Consider the following 22,271-nt stretch of genomic DNA (forward strand, 5'->3'; position numbering starts at 1 on the left):
GTGATCAAAATTAAAAGAAACCATGTTCCAAATTTTCCAATACACATATAAAACCAACGGTCGTGTGAACAACTTATGTTAGGTGCCTTCTAGTTTGCACCACTTGATGTTTTGGTCCAACTTAGACTACTAAAATCTCTCTTTAATCTCTCTTTATTAATTTCTGTTTTAAGAAATAACATGATTTGCATATTACTGTTTTTTTTTTTTACAAGAGCATATTACTTTTATTAAAATGATTCTTAATTAAATGAGTTGATAGTGGACTGGCTGAAAAAGCAACCATAGGAATAGAGCATGCTTTATTGATACGTAGTGCTTATCGATTTTGTATAACTGAATTTATTGATACCTCATCGTTTAGAGCAGCAGGGAGTTGGAGTTTAATTTCGCGCATAAAAGCACCGCCAAAGATAAAAAAATCTGGTGGCGAGTATGTCGGAACTGCCTTCCGACGAGGAAAAGACTGCAGGAACGAGGAGTTAACTGTCCAGATTTTTGTGCTATTTGCCTCAATGCCGATGAAAACAGTTTTCATATACTCTTTCAGTGTCAAACTAGTATTGCTTTCTGGCAAAGGTGTGGATTGTGGCAAATTATATGTGCTGCAATTAATCAGGGCCGGCCCAAGGGTAAGGCTACTAAAGCCCTAGCTTTAGGCCTCCAACAAAAAAGGCTCTATATACATACAAAATACTTCAAATACACACAAAAAAAGGCCTCATACACTAAAATTTGCACGGCTACTGTTTGTTTTGATGTTTTGCATAATGCCAATATTCAACAAGCTTCTATGTTTGCTACCTTGATGTGGAGTATCTGGATTAATAGAAATAAAAAGGTATGGGAGAATAGTGTTGAAACTCCAAACCAAAAAAAGGCCTCATACAAATAGTACTCTACCCACAGATCGGGCGAAAAGTTTTTGTACAGCAAAATCCTCTTTATAAAGTGCTAAACGTGTTCATATCTGACAGTGAATAAACATTGTCAACACATCATGTGTCGACCATGCTTATTCACCACCGGCCTTGTTTTCATGTATTGCAACATGATTCCGATATGTGTGTATGGTGGTGTGCTCTTATCATTGTCGACACATCATTCGTCGACCATGCTTATTCACTGTCAGCAGTGTCCAAACAGGTCCTAATTCAGATAAGGCAATCCAAACAGGTCCTAATTCAGATTTAGAAGGAAGCAGCAGAAACATCACCTGATACACCAGACTGTTTGAAAAGCTTCCCAAGTAAAACTGTTTCTGACCAGTGACCACTAATGTACACTCCCTTCAAAAACAGAGTTTCCAGGTACAACATACACTCCATGACCAACTAGGTCAAATAACATGTAAATTGGAAAAGAAAAAAATATGTAAATTGATTGGAATCACCAATAGTTTTTCAATAAATATAAGACAATGGTTTAGATGTAGTTTGAAATTTGAATTACCAGTAAACCAATAGAACTATTGATATGATGTATGGAGCATTGCTTTGAGAAAGAATCTGCAAACTACTGACATGTTTCATCCAGTCACATAAACCTTGCCATTGATAAACCAATAAAATCAATTTCTAAAACATTTTTAAACTTTATATAAAAAGTAAACAAAACAAAACTTCAGGGGGAATGATAAATCATTTTCATACAGATTAAATAACCTTGAGCAGTCATCATACTTAAATTAATGCTTGTTGCTTCCCACAAACCACAATTAATTACATTGCTTATCCATTATCTAAACCAACGCTAATAATGAAAATAGAAAACAAAAGGGTCATATGCATGATTATTGTGACAAACACTTAGTATTAAGTGCAACAAGATGAGGAAGCTTTTGAGGATGCTATGGATGCAGAAGGGGAAGGCCACGGTGTGGCGAAACAAGCCGAACATGGGGCGTCGCCCGTGGTCTAGAAGCCTCCGGGTTCTAGATGTGTTTTTCTTGAAATTAGCTTTTATGAAGAATATTGCAATCTTGGAATGTCAGAGGAGCAGGGTCTCGCTCCTTCCCAACCATGATTCGCGATTTTTGCTCTATTAATCATGTTGATGTTTTAGTTATCATTGCACCCAGAATTAGTGGTGATGTGGCTGACAAGGTTATTAAAAGATTGGGCTTCCCTAATCATTTTAAGGTTGACACTACAAGAAGACAAGGTATTACTGGCGGCCAAAAGCCCTCAATAATGCACAAATTTCGTCAAAATTGCATGCATTATTGGCGGCCAAGGACCCTCTGGAAAATGCTCGCCGGTAATGTTTATTGGCGGCCCAGGACCGTCAATAACATTACTGACGGCCTGGAGCCGCCAATAATGCGTATGACATAAACGAAAAAGTAAGTTCATTTGTGACGGCCTGCAGCCGCCAATAACGGAATTCGAGGGTGAATTCCTGGCGGACTGCAGCCGTCAGTAATGTTGTATTAATTTAAAAAAAAAATTTAAATACTTAACAAATATTAAATTATTTTTTTTAAATTCGAATTTTAATAATTTAATTTTTTTAAAAAAATATACTGCATAATAAATAATTAAAAAATATTAAATATAATTTTATTTTGACAAAAAAATATTAAAATTTAATAAAAATACTTAACATAAGCATAATTAAACATAACAATAATATTGTCATTACAACCAAGCATAATTAAACATACCATCACAAAAAAAAACATTTAAACATAATAAATTGTCATTAGGTTACAACTAATTAAATCAACAGATAATTAAAATTACATCATGGTCGGTCAGGTTGATTTTGTAGTTGTTTCCCCTTACCACTGTATGTTGGCTCACGCGGCCTCCCTTGGCCTCGGCCTCTACCTCCCTCAATTATTCTTACTGAGGGGAGTGGAATCGGTCGCACCAAAGGAGGACGTGCCACAGGCCTATGAACGAAGTTTCTGCCTTGATTGGGAAAGTTGGCTTGATTCGGGAAGAAATTGCCTTGGGGTTGTCACGTGGGATTATGAAGTCTTGTTGATTTAGATTTGATGATCTCTGTCGATGGTATTCGGTGAAACCAGTTTGTTGATGATTTTTACCGCTTCCGCCACTACTGCTTCCACTTGTTTGCCCAACAGGATCAACAAATTGCAAATGTACTGGATCATTAAGCATTTGACTCATATCCTCTATGCTCATACTCAATATTGGATCACCCTCTCGGTACTCCGGCAACTAATTCAAATTGTACATGCTATTCAAATCCGGTCGATATTCTAGTTCACCGGCATTTTGATTTTGTTGTGTCGATCCCTGAGATGATGATCATTGCCCCGCCGCCCTCATCTGCGCAATGTATTCCTGAAAACGAAGTTCAACTTGTTGGTCCACCCGCTCCTCAATTGTTGCTTCAAACTCTCCGCGAACTTCTCGAATCGTGGCCCTCATTCGTGCTAGATACTCATCATCGGTTTCGTCTCTTTGAGCTGGCCGAGATCGTCCTGTACTCATACTAGATGTGTAACTGACATCTCTCAATCCACTTGGGTCACTTTCATACAAAGAAGATGCAGACCCAGCAGCGAATTTGCGACCTCGATTCATACCACCAACATTCTTAACAAAAGCCAACGAAATCGTATTTCGACGAATCTCATCATTATCTCGCCTATGAGGTGGTAGTCTTTGTTGGTTGGCATTATATTCTTCAACAAAAATCTGCGTCAACCTCTACAATAAATTTAAAAATAAAGAATCATTAATTAATTATAATGTTTAAATATAATTATAATGTTTAAAAAATAATGTTATAAGAAATAAATAATATATATAAATACTTACCGAAACATCTTCCGCCCTTGTCCCCGTCCATTCACCGGAGTCTGCATACTTGTGCATCATTTCATTCATTTCCAGAAAGGTGGGTGGACGACCAAAACGTTGAATGAATTCAAGGCGAAGTGTTGCGGCAGATTTCGAACCTCCAGAGTGTACGCATGCACGATTGGCTTCATCAGTATTTCTGTTGTTTTTGTTCTTCTGACATTTTGCCTTATAATCTTCCTCTTGCCATCTGAGGCGCAAGAGAGGGTATGAATTACCAGCGAGCCAGAGTGGTGGTTTTGAAGGATCCTTTGCAACCTTTTTTCGTGCTTCAGAAAGTAAGGTCGACAGACGCTTGGTAGCTTTTTTGTTGAATATTGCCTCAATAGTCGCTATGTGATGATTTAGCCAGGTTACTTGTGACTGCGAAAAATAAAGAAATCACAAGTAACCTGGCTAAATCATCACATAGCGACTATTGAGGCAATATTCAACAAAAAAACTACCAAGCGTATGTCGACCTTACTTTCTGAAGCACGAAAAAAGGTTGCAAAGGATCCTTCAAAACCACCACTTTGGCTCGCTGGTAATTCATACCCTCTCTTGCGCCTCAGATGGGAAGAGGAAGATTATAAGGCAAAATGTCAGAAGAACAAAAACAACAGAAATACTGATGAAGCCAATCGTGCATGCGTACACTCTGGAGGTTCGAAATCTGCCGCAACACTTCGCCTTGAATTCATTCAACGTTTTGGTCGTCCACCCACCTTTCTGAAAATGAATGAAATGATGCACAAGTATGCAGACTCCGGTGAATGGACGGGGACAAGGGCGGAAGATGTTTCGGTAAGTATTTATATATATTATTTATTTCTTATAACATTATTTTTTAAACATTATAATTATATTTAAACATTATAATTAATTAATTAATGATTCTTTATTTTTAAATTTATTGTAGAGGTTGACGCAGATTTTTGTTGAAGAATATAATGCCAACCAACAAAGACTACCACCTCATAGGCGAGATAATGATGAGATTCGTCGAAATAAGATTTCGTTGGCTTTTGTTAAGAATGTTGGTGGTATGAATCGAGGTCGCAAATTCGCTGCTGGTCTACATCTTCTTTGTATGAAAGTGACCCAAGTGGATTGAGAGATGTCAGTTACACATCTAGTATGAGTACAGGAAGATCTCGGCCAGCTCAAAGAGATGAAACCGATGATGAGTATCTAGCACGAATGAGGGCCACGATTCGAGAAGTTCGCGGAGAGTTTGAAGCAACAATTGAGGAGCGGGTGGACCAACAAGTTGAACTTCGTTTTCAGGAATACATTGCGCAGATGAGGGCGGCGGGGCAATGATCATCATCTCAGGGATCGGCACAACAAAATCAAAATGCCGGTGAACTAGAATATCGACCGGATTTGAATAGCATGTACAATTTGAATTAGTTGCCGGAGTACCGAGAGGGTGATCCAATATTGAGTATGAGCATAGAGGATATGAGTCAAATGCTTAATGATCCAGTACATTTGCAATTTTACAAACTGGTTTCACCGAATACCATCGACAGAGATCATCAAATCTAAATCAACAAGACTTCATAATCCCACGTGACAACCCCAAGGCAATTTCTTCCCGAATCAAGCCAACTTTCCCAATCAAGGCAGAAACTTCGTTCATAGGCCTGTGGCACGACCTCCTTTGGTGCGACCGATTCCACTCCCCCCAGTAAGAATAATTGAGGGAGGTAGAGGCCGAGGCCAAGGGAGGCCGCGTGAGCCAACATACAGTAGCAAGGGGAAACAACCACAAAATCAGCCTGACCGACCATGATGTAATTTTAATTATCTGTTGATTTAATTAGTTGTAACCTAATGACAATTTATTATGTTTAAATGTTGTTTTTTTTGTGATGGTATGTTTAATTATGCTTGGTTGTAATGACAATATTATTGTTATGTTTAATTATGCTTATGTTAAGTATTTTTATTATATTTTAATATTTTTTTGTCAAAATAAAATTATATTTAATATTTTTTAATTATTTATTATGCAGTATATTTTTTTTAAAAAATTAAATTATTAAAACTCGAATTTAAAAAAAATAATTTAATTATTTAATTATTTAAAAATCAATATTATTAAAAATCAATATTATTGATTTTTAAATAATTAAAATATTAATTTATTTTTTTAAAATTAATACAACATTACTGACGGCTGCAGTCCGCCAGGAATTCACCCTCGAATTCCGTTATTGGCGGCTGCAGGCCGTCACAAATGAACTTACTTTTTCGTTTATGTCATACGCATTATTGGCGGCTCCAGGCCGTCAATAACGTTATTGACGGTCCTGAGCCGCCAATAAACATTAACGGCGAGCATTTTCCAGAGGGCTCTTGGCCGCCAATAATGCATGCAATTTTGACGAAATTTGTGCATTATTGAGGGCTTTTGGCCGCCAGTAATACCTTGTTTTCTTGTAGTGTGATATGGTCCCAGTCCAAGGCTTCATATGGACTGTACTTGAATTCATATGAAATTTGCACTTGATTCCATTCATACTTGAGAAGTAATGCATCAAGGCTTAGCCACTCCTCGTCATTGCATAAGAGTCGTAGATCACAAACTAAAACATGATTATGTCTAATGTCCAAGTTGTAATAGCCTTTGTGAGGGACAGATTGACCGTTGATAACCAAATGAAGTTTAACAAAATCGAGATCTATTCTTTTGATCCCATATGCAGCAGCTTGGAACACCAATGCAAAAGCAACATTAATGGGAAACTTCTCACGAACCCATAAACACGGAATTCCTCCTTTGCATTTGTAATCGAACCATTTTGGAACCTTGAATTGTCTAGGCATCACAATTTCTAATCCATGCCTCTTTTTTTTCATCTGTCAAGTTGCAAAAACCAAAAACTATTAGTAACATCTTAATTTAACTTCCATGTTTTGCTTTTAGAGTGCATTTGATTTGTTAAATGTTAGCCCTGAACAAAAAAGCACAGGACTTATCTCTACGGTCATGCTATACCTACAATTACACCTCCTTTGCTATGTCAATTAATCGTTTTTATCTAATTTCTATTACAACAATGACATTTTAGTAAAATAATGGTATTGAAAATTAGTGTAATAAACTCTTGTACTTTTTTTGTTTTTATATTTATATAGTATAATATATTTGCCATTCCAAAAAAAGAAAAGAAAATGAGTGTAATAAATAAATGATTTAAATGCACTTTTAGGTCCTCATTTTAAAAATCGGTTTATGACCCCAATTTAATTAATTTGTTTCCTTGTATTTTGGTCCTCATCTCACTTCTAAGTCATTTTTTTATGACGTGGCAATTTTCACATATATGATAGTATGGCAGTGGTTATTAAGCCACACTAAATCTCTATATCAAAAAAATATATCTAATAAATGCTTTTATATCATAAATGAATATGTCACATCATCAAAACATTTAGATTGGGAGATCAAAACTTTTTCTTTTGTTTTTTGAAAATAGAGAAGAATAGTACATACATAGATTAAATATAGGACAAGCTATGAAGAGGTTATGTACCTGATCCCATAGCATGTTTCTTGTCTCCCGAGACAAGTTGAAGCATCCTCTTGCATTTATTTTTTGAATAGTGCATGGCAACTCAGAAATGTGTATAAGACTACTACAATCACTGACATCCAGAATTCTCAAGTTGGTGCATTCGGGAATTTTTTCAAGATGGAAGCACAAAGTAACATTAAGATATGTCAAGTGATTAGACTCTTTAATGCACGCTGGGAGAGAGACCAGATTGCAACTAAGTGTTAAACTCAATTCTTCTAATTTTGGAAAACATATGAGAATTGCCTGAATATCTTCATCTGACAAATTAATTTCGTGAAGATGCATTATTTTTAATGTTGAATGTTCATTGGCTTCTGAAGGGTTATCAAATAAAAATCTTCTGAAAGATTCACCAAGTTTAGAACATCCTCCAAATTTAAAAGCAACAACCTTTGGTAACCTTAATAAGCTACTTGGTAGATATTTGCGATTACCGTTTAACATATCTATTGAAACAAGTCCAATAAGATTACCAACGGAATTTGGAAGCTTCTTAATAGAGGTATACGACATACAAATCTTCAATGGTTTATTCATCTCGTTCAATATATCTGGGAAGTGTTCAAGGTTTTCACACGAACTTAGGTCAAGGACTTCTAGAGATGGTAAATACATTCTTTGCAGAAAGTTTTTAAGTTTTCTGTATCCCTTAGCACTTATGCGGACAAGATGTTTGAGAAATCCAATGGATTCATGAACCGTAGTTAAGTTCCAACAGCAAACAAGTACCAATTCTCTCAAATTTTTAACATTGGACACATCCGGCATTGTTGTGATAGATGAAAATGAGAAATTCATGACAGTTAGATATGAAAATTGCTGTCAAAAGAAGAAAAAAAATTAGTCAATCAATCTAAGTTATTGTTATATGCAAAAATGAAATGAAAACAATAAATAAAAATAATTTTTGATTTTACCTTAAATGGTTGTTCCATTGTAATTAGTTGAGTATGAAGCAAATTTAAGATGATGATATTCCTCGGATAAAACTGTGGTGGGAAAGTCTTTGATGGGTAAGCCTCCCATTCAAGTAGCCTTGAATGATTTGGTAGATCTATAGGCTCTGATGAAAAAGTTGTATGTCGAACAATGAGAATTCTGAGACTATTCATCTTCTCAAAAAAAGAAGCATTCCAATATACTTTTGTCGCATAATTAGGAGGATCAAGCATTATCCCTTGAATTGCATCACTCCCCTTTGAAACAAATAAAAATAAAAAAAAGATCAAGTCAATTGCATAGATATATATATATATATATATATATATATATATATATATATATATATATATATATATATATATCAACATAATGTATAAATGAGAAGTACAAATGATTTGATTCTTACCGAATCATTGGCTGATAATACATCAATGACATCTTGATGAAACCATAATCTACTACGTTTTGCAGGATTATTTGGTGCCTCTTGCCTAACAATTTCTCTACCCATGTCCTGTATTAGGTCATGCATATTCAAGTATCCATTATCAACATTCAAGAGAGATTTATTAACGAGCTCTTCAATATTTGATGCTGCACTGAATTCATCAAGTATTTCTTCAACATATTCTATGCTTTCCCCTTTGAAGAAGCAAACTATATCTAGGAAAACACTTTGTGCATAAGGCTCCAACACATCATAGCTTACTTTAAGCACATCTTGAATCCCTTTACGTGGAATCCTCTCATAATCTTTCAATGCATGGTCCCATGCTTTTAAACTTTTTCTTGTAGCCAAATTGGAGCCTATAACTTTTAGAGCCAATGGAAGACCTTTCGCATAACCAACAACACGAGAAGAAATAGCTTCATATCCGGATTTAGGATTGCTTTTTCCGAAGGCATATCTACAAAACAACTCAAGAGAATGTTGATCATTAAGTTCAATCATTTCATAAGTCTTAACCTCTATTTGATGAGTAGCAATGAGCAAACCTTTGTCCCTTGTAGTTATAATGATCCTGCTACCTGGACCAAACCAATCACTTCCTCCTGCCAAGTTATCTAATTGTTCCATCTCATTAACATCATCAAGAACCAAAAGAACTTTTTTCTTTCCACGCTTGACTTTTATTTCGTTGATTCCTCTACTTGTACTTCCCAACTTGGAATCCGACTGCTCAAACATCTCTGATAAAAGTGTCTGCTGTAAATCTTCCAAGCCCTTGATATTGTTTGATTTCTCTCTAACATTGGCAAGAAAACATGCAGCTTGAAATTGGTGCGTAATCTTGTTATACAATGCTTTGGCTAGACTTGTTTTCCCTATTCCACCAAGTCCATATATGCCCAACATGCATACAATATCCACATTTGGATTCAAGTCTAGAAGTGACTTCGCATCTTCTATGTGGTGTTCAAGTCCAACCGGATACTCACCAACAAGTAAAGATTTAGGAGCTATCTTAGCATGGACCTTTTCGGCAATTTCTTTAACATGATTGATTTCGAACCTGTAAAAAATACAACACATTATTTTTTAATAACATGACTTATTTCTTTCTAGAAACATAAATTTGATAACAAAACATAATCAAATTGAAATAAACATTGCTTCTAATTAGAAAGATGTAACCGTGAATTGAATTATCATTTCTTAAGTTAAATTCAAACTACCTCAAAATTTATCAGCAATTTTAGCTTAATGGACATATGGTGTTCTGTTATGTACTTTTGAGACAAGACAAAGATATATAATAACAGAATTGTAGTTACATACATACATACCCAGTGTCGATATGGTGACCTTTCAAGTTTGCAACATCAGACAATGCTTCTGTCCATGCTTTTAGTTTTTCCGAGTCTTTTCCAAACCTATCCTTATGAGCAACCATGGCTTTGCCATAGCTGTTTCTTTGATGTCGTACATCCGATGGATCAACATGGTAAAAAATTGGAAAAGCAATTTGTTTCTCGTTTGTTGCCGTACATTCCATGATCTTCGCGAGTTCATTAAGGCACCACCTAGAAGATGCATAATTCTAAGATAAAACAATAACCGAGATATTAGATTCTTCTATGGCTTTACCAAGTGCAGTTGAAATGTCTTCCCCTACTTCAAGTTTTTTATCATCATAGAAAACATTGATTCTCCTCTTCTCAAATGCGTCAAGAAGATACCCAACAATATTGTGCCGTGTGTCTTCCCCTCTAAAACTGAGGAAAACATCAGAGGTGAAACCATCCAACTGTTCTTCATAATTTGCCATAGAAATTTAAACAGAACACTGAAGACAAGACAGTAGTATAGATAGAAGAAATGTTAACAGGATGATGTGTGTGTGAGTCTCAACTAGCTAATTATATTATTTTGGTTTGGTTCATTCAAGCAAGTGTGAAGTTTCTTGGGTTGTCCTATTAAGGCTATTAATAATATTTATTTTGCTAACTTCCTGAAAGAAATAATATTTTTTGCTTTAAAAAAATAAAAAATAAACTCAACTAGCTAATTTAAAACACAAAGTTGTTCGGTCTGTTGTACGTATTCAACAAAGGTGCGGCAATATAAATAGTTTATTATGATATAGATTTTTTTTCCATGTGACAGATCATTATGATATATACAAACGACTTTGGACCAAAAAATAAATAAATAATGTACTGACGACTAAAATTTTAAAAATTAATATCAGGTCCTTGTGAGCTTAACTCGGTTGATAGAGTTATTTCATTATATGTGTAGGGAGTCAGAGTTCGAACCTCGGACACTCCACTTATTTACGGTGAAATTTCTATCCAGTGGACTATTTAAAAAAAAAAAATTCCAAAGATTTTGGTTAGTACTAAATAGCATGTCTTAGATCGGAGATCTTAAAACCACTTTTGTATGGATCATTAAATAAAATAAGAAAGGATAAGATTTATTGATTTAAGGAAGTTTATCTATAAGGAGAATGTTAACATGTGCCTAAGGGCACATGTTAAGAAGACAAATAAAAATATTCCAAATCCAAATAAAAATATTCCGAATCCAAAATAATTACGCCATAGAATATATATTAAACCAAGTGACACCCAATAAACTCAATAAAACAATATATATCGTCAAATGTGTAATACTGGTAGAGAGGGAGTGTGAGATGAGTGACAAGTAAAAAAACTCGAGTCTTCACAAACTAACGAGAGGAGACTCGGGTGGATATGGTGGATAGTGTTTCAATCCCGTTCCACCTTCCACCGAATCAAATCAATCCCGTGGTTAGTGTTTTGTCCCATTTTTTCGAATTAGGGTCATATATGATCCGTTACTTGTAGGCTAAGCCAAACTCACTGACGAGCCAAATTTTATACACCCCTACTTTCAACTACCAAGATACCCTTATGTAGATCAAAATCCTCTCATTTTCTTAAAAAAAAAATAATAAATGACTCCACTTATGAGAGTAATAGACACAAAAATCAGTTTGGTGGAACCCATGTGTCTTTTCTCTCTTCAAATGTATACAACCCTCAAAAAAATTGAAATGGAGAGGATCACAATTCCCAAGCCTTTATTGACTCCCCCTGATTTAGGAACTTGAGAGAATCTTGTTAAGTTTTTCGTTCATATTCTTGGAAATGATACCAGATTGGTTGCAAATAGTACTCTACCCACAAATCGGGCAAAAAGTTTTTTGAACAGTGAAATCCTCTTTATTAAGTGTGAAAAGTCTTCATATCTTACAGTGAATAAACATTGTCAATACATCATGCGTCGACCAAGCTTAATTGCTTATTCACCATTGGCCTTGTTTTCAATTATTTCAATATGAATCTGATACGAGTGTATGGTGTGCTCTTATCATTGTCGACGCATCATTTGTCGACCATGCTTATTCATTGTCAACAGTGTTTTCAATTATTTAGCCGACATTAATCAAATGGGTTCAAATAAGGAAATACAAACAAGTCCTAATTCAGATTTAGAAGGAAGTAGCAGAAACATCACCTGATACACCAGACTGTTTGAAAAGCTTCCCAAGTAAATCTGTTCCAGACCAGTGACCACTAATGCACACTCCCTTCAAAAACAGAGTTTCCAGGTACAATAGACACTCCATGACCAACTAGCTCTAATAACATGTAAATTGGTAAGAAAAAATATGTAAATTAATTGGAATCACCAATAGTTTTTCAATGAATGTAAAACAATGTGGATAATAAAAATTGTAATGGTGTAGTTTGAATTACCAGTAAACCAATAGAACTATTGATATGATGTATGGAGCATTGCTTGAGAAAGAACCTGCAAACTATAGAACTACTGACATGATTCATCCGGTCACATAAACCTTGCCATTCTTAAACTATTGATATGATGTATGGAGCATTGCTTGAGAAAGAACCTGCAAACTATAGAACTACTGACATGTTTCATCCGGTCACATAAACCTTGCCATTGATAAACATCCGGTCACAGATTCCTTTTCAATTTCTTCAATTTTCTTGTGCAGAGCATTATGTTCCTCCAACAGCTTGCAGAAGAGTTTACTCTTGGCCCTCCCCAAGTCACAACCTCCTTTCTTCATCATCATGAATGATTCCAGCAAAGGATCTTCAGAGCTTCGAACCACTATTTCAGTCCAATCTATTCTTTGAAACATCACGTTATGGCCCTCCTTCCTTAACACAGTATTTAGTATTTCCCATTCTTTCAGAGTGGGAAAGCTCAACTTTGCTTCTAGAAGTCCATTGATAATTCCTTCCATGTATATCTTCATTTCTACCTCGGACACTGGGACTGACAATCTAACCCATTCACCTCTATTATTATAGGCAGAAATCATGGTAGCGTCTATATCTAGAGAAGGAAAGCTACTCTGTGCTTCACGAAGTCCTGCCCCCATTCCGTTCATGAATATCCCTGTCATTATTTCATCCTGCTCAGCATGGCTGTCTCGGGCCTCTGAACATCCCTGATGGCCAGAGGTTGAAGCTTCTCCTACACATATGGCAGCGTTTATTTCCTCTGCAAGGTCAAAACTTGTTGGCTCATCTTTATCATCACGCGATTCATTGAGATACCGAAGAATACATGCCAGGGTGGAATTTTTATCATCTAGTGGTTTACCTTCTAATGCATCTTGAGCCTCCTTATTTATGCCACTCACGATTGCCAGCAGGTTTTGCAAATGATCTTTTGAAAAGCGATCTTCCATGTCCCTAGCTTCTGACAACACTCCAGCTAACATTTCATCTAGAGCTAACTCATCTATCAACTTCATTTGTTCTAGCTTATGATCTTTTGGAGGAACTACTGTCAGTGTGGGTGATATGTCAGCTACTTGTGAGTACTTTGGGTTGGGACACATGAACTGGACATATTCTTCCATGTAGGTTCCTTGTTTGTACACATACTCCCCGATCACTTAGTGTCACAGTGGACTGCGCTTCATATGAAATCTGCACTTGATTCCACTCATACTCAAGCAATGCATCAAGGCCCAGCCACTCCTCGTCACTGAACAAGAGCAATGCATCATGATCTAGAATTTAGCATCAAGTTTTTTGATATCTAAGCAATCAATCGCACTGCAACCACAACTGCCAGAGCCACATTCAGCAATGGAAACCTTTTTTGTCATTAATAACACATACCATAATGTATAAATACATAAAATAAAAGTAAAGGATTCGATTCTTACAAAATTTTCATCTGATAATACATCAATAACATCTTGATGAAACCATAATCTACTACGGCCGGCAGGATTTGGTGCCTCTTGCCTGACAATCTCTCTACCCATGTCTTGTATTAGATCATGCATATCCAAGCAGCCATGTTCAACAATCAAGAGAGATTTATTAACAAGTTCTTCAATATTAGATTGTGCGCTGAATTCTTCAAGTATCTCTTCAACATATTCTATTCTCTCCCCTTTGAAGAAGCAAGCAATGTCTAAGAAAACAGTTTGGGCATTGGGCTCCAACACATCGTAGCTTATCTTGAGCACGTCTTGAATCCCTTTACGTGGAGTCCTCTCGTAATCTTTCAATGCATATTCCCAAGCTCTTATACTCTTTCTAGTAGCCAAATTGGAACCTATTACTTTTAAAGCCAATGGAACACCCTTAGCATAACCAACCGCACGAGAAGACACAGCTTCATAGCCTATTTCAGGATGGCTCTCTCCAAAGGCATTCCGACAAAACAACTCGAGGGAATGCTGATAATTAAGTTCTGTCATTTCATAAATCTTTTGAACTTCTATTGGATGAGTTCCCATGAGCAAACCTTTGTCCCTTGTAGTTATAATGATCTTACTACCTGGACCAACCTCCTGCCAAATATTTTAATCGTTTCATCTCATCAACATGTCAAGAACCAAAAGAACCTTTTTCTTTCCAAGCTTGTGTTTTATTTCATAGATTCCTTTACTTGTACTTCCCAACTCGGTTTCTGGCCGCTCAAACATCTCTGATAAAAGGGTCTTCTGTAGCTCTCCTAGGCCATTGATTTTGTTCGATTTCTCTCTAACATTGGCAAGAAAACTTGCGGCTTCAAATTGGTGCACAATCTTGTTATACAATGCTTTGGCAAGTTCAGTTTTCCCTATTCCACCAAGTCCATATATGCCCAACATGCATACACTATGATCAGTATCATCTAGAAGTGACTTCACATTTTCTGTGTGGTGATCAAGTCCAACTGAATCGTCACCCGAAAGAAGAGGTTTAGGTGTAATTTTAGCATGGACCTTATCAACAATCTCTTTAATATGATCAATTTCAAACCTGCAGGAATGCAACACATTATTTGTTAAATAGCAGGACTTATTTCATTCTAGTAACAAAATCTGGAATAACCACTACAAAAAGAAAATATTACACATGATCAAAAATTCATTGTAACAGGAAAAGCAGATGACAGAAGTCAAAGCATAACAATTACCACTCATTTTTAAACAGGGATGTTATTTGACAACTTTTAATTGGTTAATGTAGTTCACATATATGATTAATGAATATATCAAGATTGAATAATTCATTAACCCCATCAAATAAATGTAATTAACCAAGAATTTGAACATTATTAACTATGATTTCAGGTGTTCCATGATATCGGATAATTAGGTCTCATGCGCCAAATCTGAATAGCCCAGGAAACTATCATTTATACTGCCACTCGTCTTTCAGCCAGCCAGACAATTCATTGCAACTCAAAAGTAAAACTAAATGCACTCATTAACTATGCTTCCTTCTTAGTCGGGGTTCAATTCAATGATTGCTCTAAATTGCCATTGTGAAAGCAAAATACGACTCATTCAGCCAAGGTATGGTGTTAGCAGAGTTGGTTGAGGTTGAGCATTAACTTGTGGAATTGAATATTGATAGTACTATGGCTGGAGCTAGGTAACTGATACTATAATTACTGCTTTAACTTTATGTTAGAGATAAACATAGATGATTTAGTTTAAGGATTAAATCAAAGAAATTTGAGGACATTATGTAACATACTAATGTTTATATACTTCAAAGTCACTCCTGCACTTATTATCAAAAAAGAAAGAAAAAAAAAGTCACTCCTGCACAATTAATATTCCATGTTGTTGAAGTAATTTACAAGTGCTTAAGTGTAAACTTATGAAGTACCAATACTTCAAATTAAAAGTGTATTTGATGTCAATGTTTATACTTCCGTACCGTCAATTCTTCAAATTAAAGGCGTATTCAATGTGCAAAATGTCTCAGTGCTCAACGCATATGTCAGTGTTGGACACTGACAAACATGTGTTTACATTTAACTATTGCTTCTATCTTATCAAATTTTATGTGTATGTTCTGTGTATGTGTTTCATTTATCCAAATTGGTGTAAAAAACACGACTTGGATTGGCTGCTTGGGCCAAGAAAGGGCTATGTAGTGGAGAAAATTTCTCTTCCCACCCCCCACATTTTCTTTTATACCCCCTTAACTGACGTTTTTGCCCCTGCAGCTTGTTGGATCATCTAGTTTTTTAAATTGAAAAAAAAAAACAAACTAATGACCCGTGATTGACAGACACTGAACGGACTGAGTCATGTTTACGTTGTTTAAAGCAAAATAAGCAAATATTAATTCCCAGAATATGGATGTTACAAATATTAACCGGAATGTGATAAATATTAACCTAACACATTTTTTAGAAAATACCCTGAATTAGGATTCACATTCTTATTTACCAAAAATGTTGGTCCTAAAAATAAATTTTTCTTTGCGTAAAAAAAAAAAATCATCGAAGTAACAAACGCCCCCTAAAGAAAGTTTTATTATGTAAGCACCATCTTCGTTCCTAGCTCTAATGCTGAGAGTCCGACATATACTACTAGCATGAGAATATAAAAAAAAGTGACAAGTTTAATTTTAGTTTTTATAAAAAATTGTGGAAGATGATGCATTTCTTCATTTTACAACTCACTGCAAAAAAAAATCATCTGACCTCATATATAAGTAAAATAAATTATTTCACTTTTTTTTTTTAAAAAAAGTTTATCTCATTAAATTTTTTTTTACAAAATCATTTAGTTTTTTTAAATGACAGAATATGGTACTACTGTATAATTTAAATTGACCCTCATATTGTGAAAGGAAGTTTAATAAATAAAAAACGAATAGGAGTGGGTGGGGGTGGGGGTGGGGTGGCACACATTGGGCAGTGCAAAACCCATTAATTTTTTTGTAAAATACTCCATACAGGTTTTGTAAAACCGATTAATTTATACATTGGGAGGTGTAAAACCCAGTAATATATGCACTAGTGGTGTGAATGCACAAAATTTATGTGCAAAATCATAATCACAAAAAAGACCAAAATCTTGTCAAAATCTCTCGAATCAAATGATATAATGATATTTTGGGTTTTTTTTAAAACCAAAACAAAAATATGTAAAAAGTTTAATATTTATTTTTTTTAGTATACCACATTGCGTTGATTTTTTTTTTTTGTGTCAACCCTCTAGTTTCAGGAAAATGAGAATGGTAATCTGAAGTTCGATCGCAAAATAAAGTCTAACCAATAATTATTCCTCCAAAGCATCAAACTCAAATTCTCTCGAACGATTTGTACTTAGGGGTAGTTCATTAAACTATAATAATTGGTTTTCTCGCACATGTTAAGAAAAGTATAAATAAATAAATAAATTAAAAATGCTGCAATTTTAGAAAAGTATTTTTACACGTATAGTTAGATATAGGAGTAATGACTTGAAAGTAGTGTACACAATATTAAATGGGTCATGTTAACATGTGCCCTTAGGGCACATGGTAAGCTATCCAAATAAAGAAACTTAGCGTTAAATAATACAAGAATTTTAATGTTAAAAAGGTTGATTACACAAGTATCAAAAAATATTCTACTATATTAGACTCCTTAGCATTAAGGGCACATGTTGACATTTTCCATATTAAATTAAGGGTAGAATTGGGTGTGATGGGTAGCTTAACTGAGCTAACGGTTAAAGGAGTTCAAGTCCTGGCAAGGTATAAAAAAGGCAAATAAGTTAATTCCTTAACCACTATTGCCAAAAGGCAAATAAGTTTTTTTATAAGTTCCTTCCACTAGAGGTAATCTTATTTGAAGCGTGTCATACATTATATATCCTGACTGAAATTTGAACATTAATTCGTCAATTTGTAGGAGTTTATTCTCTTGTGCTAGACCCAACTCCCTTTGGTTAAACACTTAAGCCGGTACATTTCTATCATTTGCATATATTTTTGTAATTTTTTAAATAAAATATATAAATCATGCATTTGGATCAGTGCTTTGAGTAACTTGACAGAATGAAAGACTGGTCTGAATTTAAAAACACAAACCCATAAAACAAAGAAAGAGAACCGTAGACGTAGAGTGTAGTTACATACCCGGTGTGGATGTGATGACCTTTCAAGTCTGCAACTTCAGACAATGCTGCTGTCCATGCTTTTATGTTTTCTGAGTCTTTTCCAAACCTATTCTGATGAGCAACCATGGCTTCTCCGTAGCTCTTTCTTTGATGTCGTACATCAGATGGATCAACATGGTAAAAAATTGGGAAAGCAAGTTGTTTGTTGTTTCTTTTTGTGCATTCCATGATCTTCACGATTTCGCCAAGACACCACCTGGAAGACGCATAATTCTCAGAAAAAACAATAACTGAGATCTTAGATTCTTCAATAGCTTTTAAAAGCGCAGGTGAAATGTCTTCCCCTATTCTTAGATTCTTATCATCAAAGAAAGCAATGATTCCCCTCTGCCGCAATGCATCACGAAGATATCCAATAAAATTGTGCTGCGTGTCTTCCCCTCTAAAACTGAGGAAAACATCATAGGTGAAACCATGTGACTGTTCTTCATATTTTGCCATAGACATTTCAAGTAAACAGAACCACACTTGTTGTGAGAATGCTATAAAAGAACAAATTAAAACAGAACACAGAAGACAAGACAGTAGAAATATAGAATATAGGTACAAATGTTAACAGGAGGATATGTATATATATACAGCAATTATATTTTTTTTAGCTTTGGTACTATTAAGGAGAGAGAAGGCGTACTCACTTCGTGAGACCTCGTTAATCACGTACAATGATGCAGTTAATTTAGTTGAGTAGATGGTTAATTTAATTCAAGTGGAAAATTGTTGTTAATTCATGTAGTTGAATTAACCGCAAATTTGATCATGAATTGAATTAATCATCTACTCAACTAAATTAACCAAATTTTTTAACGTAATTAACGGCAGGTGTACAAAAAATGGGTGCCTATGTTACTATGTATCATTACTGATATATTAATTGTCTAATTAGTCTCTCTCTCTCTCTCTGTGTTTGTGTGTGTGTGTGTGTGTGTGTGAGAGAGAGAGAGAGAGAGAGAGTCACCGGTATTTATTTATTTAAGAACATACACCATCAACGAAGCAAGTATGGATTCACACCATGAAATAGGAAGTTTCCTGGGAAAAAGACCATTGTGATATAAATTAATATCATAATCCAACTTGTGTCCCTCTCTCAAAATTACATCGTTTTGTTTATTGTCTATTACTGTACTATCAACAGACACTAATAATGAAAGTAGAAAACAAAAGTGTCACATGCATGATTAATGTAAAACACACTTAGCAGTTAGTGCAATCTAAGTGCATCATTTATTCATTTTATTACTGATGCGACTAAGACAAACACTTACAAAAACAAGTGTACAAAGGCCTCCAGAAGCAACCGTAAGGGTAGAGTATCCCGAGTTTTGTCAACTTCTAGACCAGTATTAACAAGTACAGTGGCATGTGCTTCAAGGACTCCATCCCTCATTCTGTTTGAGTATATAGCTGTCATCAGATCTTGAATCGCGTGATTACTGGAAACCTTCATTTTCAGCATCATAGAGCCTCTGCAACTCTTCAGCTCTTCCTTTCGAAAACAACAACTAGCTTTTCATGCTTTGTGACACTCTTGGAGCCTTTGTGTGCATCCTCCTGCTACTCCAAAGCAGATTTTGAGTCCAAAATAGTTTATCCCTTTTCCTTGTCATCATCAGGTCCATCAAGGTTGTGACCCTTCTTTGAATTATCCAGAGTAGCAATTTCATTTTTTTAATTTCTTCAAATGTAATTGCGCAGAGCATTGTGGCATTACAGGAGATATGCCATGAAATGGCATCCAGGAAAAAATAAATCAAGTTTTGAAGGATGAACTGAAGCAATGTTCAAGTAGATTGAAGAGGCTTAAGGTCTTCTTAGTGATCATAGGAAGCAAGCGTAAGATTTCATTTATGATTATAACCAACCACATCAAGGACAAAGTGATGCGGATCAAGTTAGCATTTTAGAGAGGAGACTGCATCGATGGTTAAGGCTGAGAAAAAAGTGGTCCTTACCCTTGTAGAACTTTACAAATATAGGATAAAGATGTTGATAAAAAATCCTAACTTGATCTCTAACACTTTTTGTCTTTGATGTGGCTATAATCATAAATCTTGCACTTCCTACGATCACTAAGAACACCATAAGCATCTGCAATCCGCTTAAACATTGTTTCAGCATCATTTTCAAAACTTGAATCCTTTGATAATTTTTATCTGGGTGCCACTTCACGGCCAATCTCCTGTATGCCTTCAAAACATGTACTTCCTGGCTTGGTTACTTGCTGCTCAAACATCTTTGATAAAACTGTCTTTTGTAGATCTTCTCGGCCATTATTTTGTTGGTTTTCTCTTGAACAATGGCAAGAAAACTCGCAGCTTCAAATTGGTGAACAATCTTGTTATACAATGATTTGGCAAGTTCAGTTTTCCCTATTCCGCTTAAGTCCATAAATGTCAAACATTCATACAGTCTGATAAGTATCATATAGAAGTGACTTCACCTTTTCTTTGTGGTGCTCAAGTTCAACTGGATCACCACCAGAAAGTAAAGGTTTAGCATGGACTTTTTCAACGATCTCTTAAACATGATCAATTTCAAACCTGCCGGAATACAACACATTATTTGTTAAATAGCAGGACTTATTTCATTGTACAAAAACAAATTATAACGTATGATGATAACAGAGGCACAGCATAATAATTACTACTCGTTTTTAAACAGAAATGTTATTTGAACATCAATATAGGACAACAAAATTCAATAACTTTATAAATGTTTAACGCAGTTCCTTGAGTGGTAAATGAATATATCAAGATTGTGTAACTCATTAACCACATCAAATGAACTTAATTAACCCTAGAATTGATTTTCACACTCAAATTTATCGTTCCATTCAACTCAATTTTTACATGAATGCATCCAAGTATAAATCCAACCAAAATCAATTTTACTTTACATAATCAATTATTGGGCCCGTTTGTTTCCGATTTTTTAACAAAAAAATCTATTTTTTTTTATCTTATTTGTGTTTATTTCAGATTTTTTCATAAAACATTTTAATAAAAAAAAAAAATTCATCAAAATGAGAATCTATTTTCAATAGCTTTTGTCAAAATCCATTTTTTTTATTGCTCATCATCTCTCACCACCATCTTAAAAATCTCTACAAAAAAATCCATTTTTTTAAAGCCGAAAGAAACAGACCCATTATCATCGCAGAAGGAAACACATGGAAAGTAACTTATATCATGCAATGAACTGAAATCCCCCATTATTACCACAAAAACATAAAATATAGACAAGAAAAAGTGAAAATTCAAGAACATGCAGAAAACAAAATGAACCTAAAACATAGAATAGAAGTGAATAACGAGTGAGAGAAGAGTGGGACCTTCATTCAGTAGTAGAATAATTTGGGGAAAATGTTATTTGGAAACTGCGAATTCTGGCATTGATCCATGCAAATTGCAATGAAAATCCATCGTCTTCAACGAAGTATGGAAAGGTTTTGTCAGAAGAAGAAGAGTCAGCACCAGAAATGTGACATTTTTAAGACTAAAAAGCCCTTTGTTTCCACTAGACAGTAGACACGAGTAATTGTAATGTAAATGGAGTTAATTTATATGCACCGTATGTGTAAAATTATTTTGTACATGCGTCTAATAATATATTGACACATCATGTATGATAATTAAAAATACATGATATGTCACATTCATTAAATGATGTGGCAACACGTAATTGGATATATGTATAAAAAAAATTACACCGACGGTATACAACAATTAAACTCTAAATTTTTACATGGTTAAATCATGTAAATAGGTAAATCATTAAAAAAAAATTAGGCAAAGTAAGTCATTTTTAAATTAGTCTTATATCTATTACTCCCTCCGATCCTTTTTATAAGGAACACTTTGGGAAAAAATTTGGTCTTTTTTATAAGAAATTTTGATCAATTTTCAAATGGTTTAAATATTAAATTTCACTTGTGTCCTTATTTATTATAAGTTATAATTTAAAAATAAGTAAGTTAGTTGAATAAAAAGTAATTAAAT

General features: G+C 34.8%; 1 protein-coding gene and 1 pseudogene across 1 annotated transcript; both read right to left on the reverse strand.

Moving 5' to 3' along the window:
• Positions 1-892: 892 nt before the first annotated feature.
• On the reverse strand, positions 893-21,775 carry LOC123882301 (TMV resistance protein N-like). The gene is made up of 9 exons (XM_045931140.1): positions 21,605-21,775; positions 19,539-20,813; positions 10,139-10,375; positions 8,757-9,864; positions 8,326-8,604; positions 7,364-8,227; positions 6,255-6,686; positions 1,453-1,546; positions 893-1,334 (listed from the first exon to the last, which is right to left on the reverse strand). Exons 2-8 carry the CDS (start codon positions 19,730-19,732, stop codon positions 1,529-1,531), a joined length of 3,132 nt encoding a protein of 1,043 aa, XP_045787096.1. The 5' UTR covers positions 19,733-20,813; positions 21,605-21,775; the 3' UTR covers positions 893-1,334; positions 1,453-1,528.
• On the reverse strand, positions 10,350-19,192 carry LOC123882302 (annotated as a pseudogene).
• Positions 21,776-22,271: the final 496 nt, after the last annotated feature.

This window comes from Trifolium pratense, linkage group LG4, assembly GCF_020283565.1.
Source record: "Trifolium pratense cultivar HEN17-A07 linkage group LG4, ARS_RC_1.1, whole genome shotgun sequence".
NCBI classification, from domain to species: domain Eukaryota; kingdom Viridiplantae; phylum Streptophyta; class Magnoliopsida; order Fabales; family Fabaceae; genus Trifolium; species Trifolium pratense.